General features: G+C 46.4%; 1 protein-coding gene across 2 annotated transcripts in view; it reads right to left on the minus strand.

Moving 5' to 3' along the window:
- Positions 1–12,881, minus strand: part of DOCK8 (dedicator of cytokinesis 8) — a 1,170,453-nt gene that overhangs the window by 819,749 nt on the left and 337,823 nt on the right. For both annotated transcript variants that reach the window (XM_069625758.1, XM_069625759.1), the window contains 2 exons: positions 10,231–10,443; positions 6,065–6,150 (listed from right to left, as the gene is read on the minus strand). In XM_069625758.1, the coding sequence (XP_069481859.1) occupies positions 6,065–6,150; positions 10,231–10,443 (299 nt within the window). The remainder of the gene's footprint in view (positions 1–6,064; positions 6,151–10,230; positions 10,444–12,881) is intronic.

Genomic DNA, 12,881 nt, shown 5'->3' on the forward strand with positions numbered 1-12,881 from the left:
CAGCCGCACATATGTCTCAGACCGGTACCCCTCTTTGGAGGGCCGAAGAGGCTGCGATACCCCTGGTTGAATGAGCCCTAAGATTTTGGGGTGGCTCTTTCCCTGCCAGTTTGTAACATTCCAGAATGGCCAAAATAATCCACCTGGAAATGGTCTGTTTTGTTATGGGTAGTCCCAACTTGTGACCTGAGTATCCTACAAACAGTTGGTCTGCTTGCCTAATCCTATCCAGTCTGCTGATGTAAAAGCTCAGAGCTCGCCTTGGGTCCAGCCTATGTATCCTTTCTTCCTCTTTGCCTGGATGGGGAGGAGGGTAGAACGAAGGTAAGGTAATTTTCTGAGTGATATGAAATTCAGAAACCACCTTTGGGAGGAAATTAGGCTTCACCTGTAGGACAACTTTGTCCTTATGGAAAATTGTATGGGGGGGGTTTACAAGAGAGCTTGTAATTCGCTCACCCTCCTAGCAGATGTTAGTGCTACCAATAGGACAGTTTTGAGAGCGAGAAATCTCAGCGAACAAGAGTGGAGTGGCTCGAATGGAGTACCCATTAGGAAATTTAAGACTAAATTTAAGTCCCATAAGGGAACTTGGAATGGTCTTGGAGGATAAACATTAGTTAATCGCTTGAGAAATTGTATCACTAGAGGTAGTTTGAAATACGATGGTTCCTCCGCAGTGCGCTTGAAGATTAAAAGCGCTGCGAAATAGCCTTTTACAGTGCCAACTTGAAGGCCTGAGTTTGCCAAGTAGAGTAGAAACGATAACACCGTTGGTGTACCACATGAAAAAGGGTTGATATTCCCTTCTCTACACCAGCTGCAAAATTTGTTCCAACGGCAGCGGTATAAAGACTTTGTTGCTGGCCTTCTGGCCGAAAGCAACACCTCCATGACGTCATCAGGGAGGTCCCAATCCTTGTACCTCACCCTTTCAGAAGCCAAGCGTGAAGGTTGAGGGTTCTGATGTCTGGATGGAGAACCTGACCTCCCTTCTGTGAGAGAAGATTCTCTTTGAGTGGAAGACGGATTGGAGGACAGATGGACATATCTAGAAGGTCCGGGTACCACGTTCTCCTGGCCCAGTCCAGGGCAATTAGGATCATGGTTTTCCGGAATCTTCTCAACCTCCTGATCATTTGAGGAATAACAGGGACTGGTGGAAACGCGTAAAGGAGTGGGAACTCCCAGTCCACTACGAACACGTCCCCTAGAGCTCCTCCTGGGGGAAATTCCCTTGAACAGAACAGATCGCACTTCCTGTTGGTGCTGGTGGCGAACAGATCCACCTGAGGGGTTCCCCAAAGGGCGAAGATCTCTTGAAGGACTTCCTGAGCTAGCTCCCACTCGTGGGAGACTGTGCTCTGCCTGCTCAGAGCGTCCGCTGTCAAGTTCTTCTCTCCGGCTAGGTGGACTGCCGATAGAGAAATTCCTTCCTGAATTGCCCAAAACCAGAGCTGCATTAGCTCTCTGCACAGTGACAGTGACCCTATGCGTCCTCTTTTGTTGAGGTAGTGCATGGCCACCGTGTTGTCCATCATTATCAGGACATTTCTCCCCTGTACTGATGGCAGGAAAGCTTTCAGCGTTAGTCTGATCGCTCTTAGCTCTAATAGGTTGATGTGTAGTCTGGACTCCGATGGAGACCAGCGACCGCTGATGGTCAAGTCGTTGGCATGGGCTCCCCACCCCGTGAGTGAGGAGTCTGACTACTGTTATCTCCGGCCATGGTTGCCAAAACAGTTCTCCTTTCAAGATGTTCTCTGGATAGGCCCACCATTGAAGGTTGTGGGCTACCTTGTCCGGAATCCGGCGGAGATCTGTCATTCTCCCTGAGAATTGCGACCACTGAGTTCTCAGTGCCCACTTAAGAGATCTCATTCTCAGGCGAGCCTCTGGCACAAGGAAGATGCAGGATGCCATGAGGCCTAGCAACCTCAAAAAGTCGAAGGCTGGGAGACGGGCATTTTGAAACTGGTTGACCATCTGCAGAATATCTTGAGCCCTCACCTCTGGTGGCAAGGCTTTTCCCAGGGAAGTGTCCAGGACCGCTCCAATGAACTGGAGTCTCTCAGATGGTATCATCTGTGACTTCTTTAAATTGAGGGAGAAGCCCAGTTTGTGAAGGAAGTGGCAGACATAATCTAGCTGGATCTGAGCTTGTTCCGAAGACACAGCTCTGATCAGCCAATCGTCCAGGTAGGGGTAGACGTGGATCCCTTCCCTCCTTAGACTCGCAGCCACTACCGACATTAGCTTGGTGAAGACCCTCGGGGCGGAGGTCAGCCCAAATGGCAGAACTCGAAATTGATAATGAGAGTTGCCAATTGCGAACCTCAGGTATTTCCTGTGTTTGAGATGGATTGGCACATGAAAATAAGCACCCTGAAGGTCCAGAGATACCAGCCAGTCCTGGAGCTGGAGGGCCTGAAGGATCTGAGAGAGAGTTACCATCTTGAACTTGTCCTTTCTGAGGAACTTGTTCAATTCTTGTAAGTCCAGGATGGGTCTCAGTCCTCCGTCCTTCTTTGGTACAAGAAAGTAGGGGGGAGTACCAGCCCTTGTTCCTGTCCGCTACAGGTACCGGTTCTATGGCACCTTTCTCTAGCAGGTCTATAATTTCCTGCAAGGGGAGCAGATCTGGAACTTTTAGAGGGCTGTGCCCCAGTGGATGACTCTGAGGGATGTGTAGAAAGGGTAGGCAGTAACCCTGGGCAACTGTCTCCAATGCCCAAGCATCTGACGTAACAGCCTGCCATTCCGTCAGATTGTGAGTTAACCTGCCCCCTACAAGTGTTGTGTGGAAAGATCTCAGAGTGGTTTGGGGGGCAGCTGATGCAGATGCCGAGGGTAAAGAGGCACCTGCTGCTGCTGCGGCTTTAGTACTTTTGACCCGTCCACCTCGGGTGGATCTCCTTTGGCCTCTTTGAGCCTGCTGTCCTCTGCCTTTCCCGAATGGGGAATAATAGCGAAAGGACTTTCCTCTCCCAGAGGTTCCTGAGGGGCGAAAAGGAGTTTGGTGGATTGCAGCTCCTAAAGATTTTGCCGCTGCTTTAGAAGTCTGCAACTTTTCCAGACTGTCATCAGCCTTTTTACCAAATGAAGAAGAGCCGTTAAAGGGCATATTCAAAAGTCTGGCTTGTACATCTGGAGCAAAGCCAGACTTTCGCAACCACGCATGCCTGCAGATTGTCGTACTTGCCACCATGGTCCTGCTGATACTGTCAGCGGAATCAATGCCAGTTTGAAGTGACTCGCACATGGCATCTTTGCCATCTTTGATGATGTTAAGGAAGGCTTCCCTTTCCTCCCCTTCCGGTATGCAGTCAGTCGCTGATGAAGCACACTCCCACAGTGTGTGACTGAACCTGGAGAGCGTACAGGTGGCGTTAATGGACTTCAACGCCATACTACAAGCAGAAAAGACTTTTTTTGCCATAGAATCGTACCTTTTGTCATCTCTATCCTGTGGGACAGTAGGGTAAGTGGATCTGCTGCTTGATGAAGTTACCGCTTGAACCACCAGGCTCTCTGGAGTCGGGTGTTTTGATAAGGATTCAGGGTCAGCCACAGCTACCCTATACTTGGCTGACAATCTTTTATTGACTGCAGGGATAACCTCAGGAGGTTCCCAATTAGATGAAATCTTCCTTTGCAAGGCTGCATGGAAGGGGACCACAGGATCCTCCTGTGGACCTTTGTCTAGTATGTCTGTCAGGTCATCCTGTTGAAAAACAGGTGAAGGCGCAGACCAACCCATGAATTCAATAATCCTTGCCATCAGGGTTCTATAGGGTGTTTCGGCATGGTCCCCTGGGTCTGGTTTGACAAATTCCACTTCTGGAGAAGTGTCCAACCCACTTGCCTCATGTAATGATTCCTGTAGGTCTTTCAACCTTCTTTCCTCAGAGGTAAAATCCTCTGAAACAGGTAGTGTGGTCCTCTGCAACCCGAAGGTTTCCTGGTCAGAATCCTCCCCTTCTTCATAGATTGAAGATAATCCAGGGTACTCTGACCTCGGAAATGGTGTAAAACCCATTTCAAAGGCAGAAGGAGCCAAACTCGTCATTATTGGGCGAGAAAACGTCGATGTCGTCGATGCTGATGTGACAGGCTTCGAAGGCGCGGAGAAAGGCGTCGAGAAAACTGGAAGAGGCCTCGAAGAACTCGAGGGGATCGGGATCCTACTCGAGGATGTCGACGACGGTCTCGCGTCGTGCCGGAGGCTCTTGGTATCACCGTTGGCTGTGAAGTAGCCGTGGTTTTCTCTTTCATCGGCGTTGATGTCGGCGTCGAAGAACCCTTCGACAACGGCGTCGATGGCACCGATCCATGCGTTGAAGGGATCTTCAACGACGGCGTCGAAGATGGTGCCTTCTTACCAGATGGCCCGTGGCGCTCTCGGGTGGATTCTTTCGCCGGGTGCAGCGACTTGCGGCATTTCGATTTTTTTGGTTTTTCACCAAGGGTATCACCCTCAGCTGTCTTCGAGGGGGTCGAGGCCGCTTTCTCGAAGACGCTTAGCATTTTCTTCCTGAATTCCTCCCACTCAGCGGAGACCCTTTCTGGGGAAACAGAAGATGACGAGGAAGGGGATCTTCGACGTCTCTTCTTTGAGTAATATTGGCTTGCGTTGCATCTAGATAGGACTCTGAATGTTAGCATGTCCACACTCAGACTGAATTGTGAATATTGGCCTGCGTTGCATTTCGATGGGACTGTGAATGTTGACATGCTCACACGTAGATGAAATCCTAGGCATTGGCCTGCGCGCATCCAGATAGAGGTGTGAGGGTCGACAGATGCTGCACCTGGATAGAACTGTGAATGTTAGCATGCTAAAAGTCAGGTAACCCATTAACCAGTATAAGCTCATACTCTGCATACTTATCTCACTCAAAAAACTCACACAACCATCTCTTGCACGGCAAGCCGCACATACTTCACAACACTGCAACAACACATAAGCCGAAGCAACAGCACACGCGGACTGACACCGATCCAATATCCGCACCAAAGCTCAGTATCTGGTGTATACCGAGCTGAAGCTGCCAACAGAACACCACTCCTCTCACTATCCTACTCTCTCTTCACCTTACTAACCCATCCCACCTCATCATTTGCAGATCTGCTAGAGCGCCTGGGGACCAATTCCTTTGGTGACGGTGACGGTGCGATGTCGGGATAATGTGTCCCGCCATGGCGTGGTGGGAACGGTGAGCCCAGGCAGGTCCCTGGCTCAACACCCCTTTTTGAAGACTGCCAGGGCCCGTCCCAGGCTAGCCTCGGCCCACTTAAAGCACTCGTGTGCAGGGACCTATCCAGGCTGGGATATTACTGCAAAGGTTACTGTTACTGCGTGCTTAAATATATTCTCGCCCTAAGCACTAATAAATGCAGTGCTTTGCATGACAGTATATTTAAGACAAACACGAGGCGCTCAGTACAGTGAAGTCATTTACTTCCATGCCCATACATTGGATGCATTACTTTTCTTTGGCAGCAAAGGCCCCACTTTCTAATATTTGAATGTGGGACTGTGCATATACTTTAGTGATACAACGTGTATACATTGGACGAACAGAGAGATTTACAGCAACAATTGTCTTACTCAGCAACCTGTTAACTGGACTGTTCTATTAGCCAGAACACGTCATGCCCATTAACAGCAGAAATCCTCGTGACAAAATGCCAGATAACATAGTTAAAAAGACCAAATAGAAGCATTCTGGGTAATCCAGACGTTTTCTCTATTTCCTAGCTCTCTGCAATTCGGAATACATTCTGTTACCCAGAATGTTTTGTTATCCGGCACCCTCGATTCTCCAAGGGTGCCAGATAACAAACTGTTTGCTCCACATAGCACACACGCTCCTAATATACATCTAAGGGTGTTGCAGCTGCGACAGACCAACTAATGGGTGCACAATTGACGTGCCACCCGGGTGTGCAACACAAGTGGACCTGGGATCAGCGCCTGGGTGTTGTGATGGCTTGTGGCATGCAACATTCAAATGCACAATCTCAAAAGCACAAAAGAAATGAAAAGAAATGCTGTAAGTACTTCAGCATCTGCAGCTTGACCAAGATTCTGGTTCCAAAGTGTTCTGCGGGACAGTCCGGAACCGGGCGGATTTCCACAGCATCCTCCTGTGAAGAAGAAAACCAGGTACACGTTACTGCCTCTCGTGGCAGCTTCTCGGCTGTAGAATATAGCGCTTGTCAACATCATATGCCGCCCACACCCTTCCCAACTGGACATAATGCTATTTAAAGTACTCGGCGCAGCGATGTGTGGTTTTTAGGCTGGTGCGCTTGCCCACTGGCACGCGGCAAGAGGTATGATTGTTTTGAACTGCTGAGCACGAGTCCCACAAAACCCTGGTATATAGTGCCATGCCACCCGACTAAACCGAACGCAAGGGGACGTGAACTTTCCCTGGGCCAAACCAACAGGTTCGTTTGTGGTCCTGAGAATATTTGTTTAAATTCGTGCACAGGGCACATGCTACATGCATCAATCTTGCATGGTGTGAAGCTTAGCGGGGAGAAAAGGATGAGTCTAGATGTACAACGTTACTCTGCTGCAGAATGAAACTCCTAGCCATCAGTGGCTTTCTGGGACACTGGCCTATTTCTGATAGGGCAGGATGCAAATGTTAAGAGGCTGAATTAGTAGTACATAAAGCTTTGCCCACATGCATCTCACCTGTTTAGTGGAGGAGATTGCCAGTCACAATTAACGTGCAACTCCCCCTCCCCACCTTCACCCAGAAGCGCATTGATGCAGGCCTCACTGACCCATTCTGGAGATCAAGTGCCAAAATACACATGTTTTGGACAGTGCAAAATTCAAGTGCTTGGTGTCATACCCAAACATGCGTTTTACTGCTCTTATTTCTGCATAGGATGTGTTTTGTGCAGGTATGTTTTCTGAAACCGCATAATTTGGATATCTGTACAAAACGTAGCCTGGGCAAAATAAAAGTGCTCAAACGTAACCGTGAGCTGCAAATCATGCTACGACCCAAACACGCTGTGCCCTGGATGTCTGTCATTTCACTGAATCCACTTCACCAAAGGAGAAATCTTCGAAATATTTTTCTTGATATTTTCTTTTTTATAAAGTGGGGGGGAGACTCCCACCCACCCCTCACTTCCCCCCACCTTATCCTATCCCCTTACCACCGCCATCTATGTTTTAAAATGTACCTATTTACCCAACCAATTCAATGTAAAGAAAAAATTAGAAGATTTCCAAGTAGGTAAAATTGGATTCAGTGAAATGTACGGTACTGCTGTGCCCTTGGCAGGGGCGATTGCCCATCCTCAAGCTCATGCTTTGGCTGTGTAGAGCCAACTATGAGACAATTTCTATGGCACTTCGAAAATAAGGTGGTCCGAACACAAGTCAAACATCAGGACAGGAGCAATAAAATCACCAGTTACTCAACATTTCAAAAAAGAAAGACACAATATCTCTCAAATAAGATTCATCATTCTGGAACAGATAAAAATCTCAAGAAGGAGCGGAAATCTAAACAAAATTCTTCTGCAAAGAGAAACATACTGAATCGACAAATTGAACTCAATGCAACCCAATGGGATGAACGCAGATTGGGATTTAAGTTGCTTTCTATAAAAGAGCACAGAAACACCAACCGGTCAGTAAGAATCCAAATAGCTCCCTGAGTATAGAATTGTATTTGTAAAAAATCGGGCTGGTACAAAACAAATACATATGGAATAAATAGAAAACATTTTTTGAGTGCTCTCTAATGAGCCATGCAACACTTTAAACAACAAACAGCATGTTTAGTAACATCCCAAAACTTCTGTAGATACGATCTAGAAGCTTATTGAAACTATTCTAAGATGGCGGCCATGCAATCACGGAAAACTAGCTAGTTGACTTCTTGGTAGAAAGCAATAAGGGACTACATCTAGGGAGTTCAAAGAAATATAATCAAGGCGTGGAGCTACCTCAAGGAGACACACATGCTGTAAAAGGGGACAGGAGAGCGCGGACCAAGGGAAGGAGAAAATTAAAATCGTGATCGGCACGAGACAGCAACACGAGCGGCTTGCGGCAGTGCTGAGCGGACGACAACGAGCTCGCACGTACGGCAAGCCAAAGAAAGTAGCCGACAGCGGTCCGCAGAGTCAGGTGAGACAACGGGGACACGATATGAAAGTAAAGCATGAAAAACGCTGAACTAGGGTAGGGTGACTGGGGCACAGCGCTATGATGTAGCGACTGTTCCCAGCACCAAACCCGCTCATAAACATTCAAAATTCATGTAGAAAAACCATGTCATATTCATTCTTTACAGATCAGGCATAATACTCAAGACAAACACAAGAGTTGATGAATAAACGATACTGGAATGAAAGTCATAAGTATTAGAGACTGACAGATGGGAGAGATCCACAGTATTACAGGTACATTGGTCTATTTAGTCAAAAGAAATTGTGAAGCTATATGGAACATGAACCGAGGGTCTAAATAGAAATATATATTTAACTTTCAGATACATCAGATTGAAGTATAGAATTTGGTTGCACCTGATGAAGGGCTAAGAGAGAGCCCGAAACACGTTGTGCATCAACGGAAAGAAAAGAGACTATTTGATCAATAGTCCCTTGATTTCATTTGATAATTATGGACTCTAAACTGTAAAGATCAACAAGAAAAAGAATGTTAAAGAGACAGTAGAAACATTTTCGGATTTAAAAAGTTGTGAAAACACGGACATATTGTTTGGTTTATTGAAAACTGTTTCAAACATGAGACTGCATGTAACATTTTGTTGTAAAATGGGTATTTTTTGAATCACTAACAAAACTGAATAGAGATACTACCCAGACCTTTAAGGGTCATTGTTTTTGGTTAAGAATAAAATGTGAAAGCAAAAATTGCACTGAGATAATGTGTTTTGCATGTTAATGCCTAAAAGTGTGCACAGAGTATGATCATTTTTGTTGAAGTGATCTTTCAAACCACTGTGTATTCCGATTCTGTAGCCCAGAATGAAACTCTGTTTAGCACCTAAGCTTGTATTTAATTCTAATAAGTAAGCATTGGAGTACACATTAAGGTGCATAGAATTAAGGAGTGCTCCTCTACACCCAAATTGATCATTGTGACTTCAGTGACCACCGCCACTAGGACGGGGGTGGCTTAGCAAAGCACCCCAACCTTGGATTGCTAAGCTTTCCTTGGTTGGAGGGCACCAGGTCAATTATGAGAATCCTACTGCTGAAGTCGATCCTGCTGCTCCCTCTGGGATGAGACGTCAACTGCATGCCACATGGGCATGAAGTGCTTAGCCTGAGGTAGTTGGAGGACAGCTTGGTGTTGAGTGGTGCGAGCATATGTTAGAAACGAGGCAGGTGCGTAACATGGCACACGCCAGTGGGGCCATGCAGACAGTAGGGATGGCTGGTGCTAGGCCTTGTGCCATGGCAGCAAACTTTTGCCACAAACCTCTTTCCTCAACGACTACCTGCCGCTATTGATTCTAATGTTTTGACTCTGGCAGCATCAGCTCAAAGAAAGGGAAAGACGTGAGACCAGGTTGACACCAGTAGGGCAGATGACTAAACGTGTGCATGCCCGGCTCAGGTCCCTCAGAGTAAAACAGTGAGCAGTGACATTTTGTATGTCTGTTGTGTCCCTAGTCTATGATCGCTTTTGTTCGCACCATGCTAATCGGGCTCACCACTTGTTCTCATCTTTGTGCTATTGTACAGGTGCCCTTCGTGGGAATGCTTTGCCATCTGAAAATGAGTTACTGCAAGTAATTTCTAATCGAAATTGACGCCCCTCTTCATCAAGTAACTACAAACACAAAATGCATATATAAAGATGAAAGGTAAAGCACTGTCAATAGCTCATTTTGGACCATGCATTACACTGACTAGTAAAATGGTAATTGTGCTCACCGGATGCATATTTCAGACTAAATGTAACATGTGTCTCAGCATTGTTGCACTTTCTGGTGTGTTTACTTGCACGTGGTGTAATAAATGGTCTTAGGTAAACCCCCTCAAATATCAGCTCTAATAACGTAGTTGTTGGGGGTCACAGAGGACAACATGAAAGACAAAGGTTAGGACAAGGAGACAGATCATCCGGAAAAAACACTCGTAAAATGTATCTTTGGACAGCAATGTCTATATATGGCAGCCTTCCCTCCCCGCGGTGCAACAAGAGTTCTCCAACTGTACCTCATCCATTGTTGGATAAAGGGCGAAAAGCTCTGACTGCCTGTTGGCCCGCCGCGCTTCTTCATTCTGTCTGTCAAAGTCCTCCACACCAACATGCTGCAGCAAATTCTCCAGCCGCGTCTCTGGGAGCAAGCTGCGCAAGTCAAAGTCACACGAAGTGAGGGTGGCCCGTCCTGCATCGCCACACAGCACGGTCGGAGGCCTGCAACTTTCCTGTGAGAGACGGAAGCCAGAGTTAGCTGGAAGAGGTTTCATGCTTATTGGTGGCATCAGCCATTGTTAGAAAGATGTCCCGCTCTTTTGCCACATTTACTGAATGGAGCGGGCAAATAGAATGATGGCTGAGGGGCCTAGGTGAAGGTGGACTCATGGGCCACCTCCATGCAGCAAAGAAACGAAAACATAAAATGTGAGAGTAGAAAATGCAATTTCAGCTAACAAGACACACATGCCATAGCACCAACCAGTAGCCAACCGTGGAAGTTCAAAGCCACTACGCAATGCATTATGTGCAGGCAAATTAGCCAGAAAGCCTTTGTGCTCCAGAATATTGTCCCACTTCCCACACAGGCTTTGGTGCGATGAATTAGATAATCTTAACTGGGGTTTATCCAACATTTGCTTCCACTGGATTGCAGTAGTTTTGATAGTGTGTTAGATGTTCTCCGGCACCCACTGTCCATGGCCTTCAGCTGTGACCACTGTCCACATTGCAACAATTAAGATAAATGACCATGGCACACGGTCTTTGGCTGCGGCCCAAAAAACCCCCACTTGTAAATACCCAGATCCCATTTCCACAGCAGAATCCCCCCAAAAACCTCCCAAAGGCACATAACTGTGACCACGGTGGTGCAGTGTTCAAATGGCACTGCAGCATTTGCGGTAATGGGAAGATGCTAAAAAATGTAAATGTCTTCTCCATCCTCCCAGCCATTCTCCATGAGCCCCCTTCCTCTATTATAAGGTTACCCTCGCCCCCTCTGTGTTTATCCTTCTTCACCCTCTCCAATTACCCCATTTACCCATCTCTTTCCCATGACACTTCTTTTTCAGATCATGTTTTTCGATTTTAATTTCAACAGAATCTTTCGATGTTCCTGCGGGATTTCCACTACCAGACAGAAGCAATTTGATTAAAAACCTGATCTCCAGTCCCCTCCCCCCGCCCCAAAGGGATCACCTAATTATTTACACCTCTTTCCCCATCACCAAATCTACCCTGATGTGAAACCACCTCAACTCTCTAACACATATCATTTTGAGTCCTTTATTTGTTGCCTTCCCATAGGATTACCATGGGAATCGCTCTCATCGAGCAAAAAAGGTCAGCATGGAAGTTATATACAAGCTGTTTTGGGCTCGAGGGACCCCGCTTCTTCGCCAGTTTTAAAAACAGAATACTTGATGGTTTTTTACCAAACCAAAAAAAAGGAATATCTGTGATGCTTTGTGCCCAATCTTTTTCTTATTTTGCGTCAATTTATCCAGCGATTTTCATGGTGCCTATGTTTAATCGAAGCACCTTTTTTCCTATGGAAAAATTAATGAGATTTGCCCGAAAACAGCTTTTTTTTTTACTTTGCTTAATAACTTGTGAACTGTTAAACCGAAAATGTTATAAAAGTTATATATTTCAAAGTTATTGTGAATTAATCCAGGAAAAGCCTTGCATGTTCAGAGTTTGCATGCTCACAATGCATTGCTCATTCAGCCCTGAAAGGGAGGCGACCTTCAAAAGATGGCGACTGGGTGGCGCCGTGCTTTGTTGTGGCTAAGCTTTAATGGATTCATATTTATATGTAAATAATCTTCTGCCTCAGACTTGTGGTTGGCAGGTCAAAGTAAATGTGCCGGCTCCTGCACTCCCACCATACCTGAGCAAAGAGTTATACAAATAGCCAGCACGAAGGTGCCAAACAAACTCCCATTGGACAGCCCAAAACAGCATAACCTCGGAATTTTCATGCAATTATATGATTCAAATTAAACATTGATTACATGCAATAAGCACCCCCTCACCCCCACCCTAAACTAATATTAATATATGCAACCCAGCAGACATAATGGGGGTCCTTTGACAAGGGTTGGAGAGAAAAGGTAAGGTGTAAAAGCAAAGAGCAACGTGCTCCTGCCTTAACTTTGCACTCGGGGGTTTTCGATACATTTGAAGGCAGAGTAGGAGCACAAAATGGATGCAGCTTTCCGCCGTGCATTCCTCCCTCTACTTCAAATGCCTTGTTTTACACCTGCATGAGATTTATATTTAGGAATAAAACAAATGGATTCCTAAGGCATCCAGGCGGATACCATAGCAACCTGTTGTAAAGGCTGCTTTCAGTGTATAATTTACAGGCAGAATGTACATTCTTTACAAAAGGGAGAGTAAAAGGAAGGAGTAAAGTCACTAATCTCTTTTTACTCCTCACTTCTCCACTCCGTTTTGCAAGTGTTGAACATTGCATGCAGGGGGGGCAGCAGCATGTAAGGGCTAGCGTTGGCGGCCCCCTGCATTAACACTGTTTACAAAATGAGCCCCTGTGTATTTCCAGGCTGAAATGGAAGCTTCAAGAGTATATGTTATGTTATGTTAGCGGTACTTGTATAGCGCACCGTCACCAATGGAATTGGTCCCCAGGCGCTCTGGCGGA

The sequence above is a fragment of the Ambystoma mexicanum genome, chromosome 6p (genome assembly GCF_040938575.1).
Source record: "Ambystoma mexicanum isolate Mex_15411 chromosome 6p, UKY_AmexF1_1, whole genome shotgun sequence".
Taxonomy (NCBI): domain Eukaryota; kingdom Metazoa; phylum Chordata; class Amphibia; order Caudata; family Ambystomatidae; genus Ambystoma; species Ambystoma mexicanum.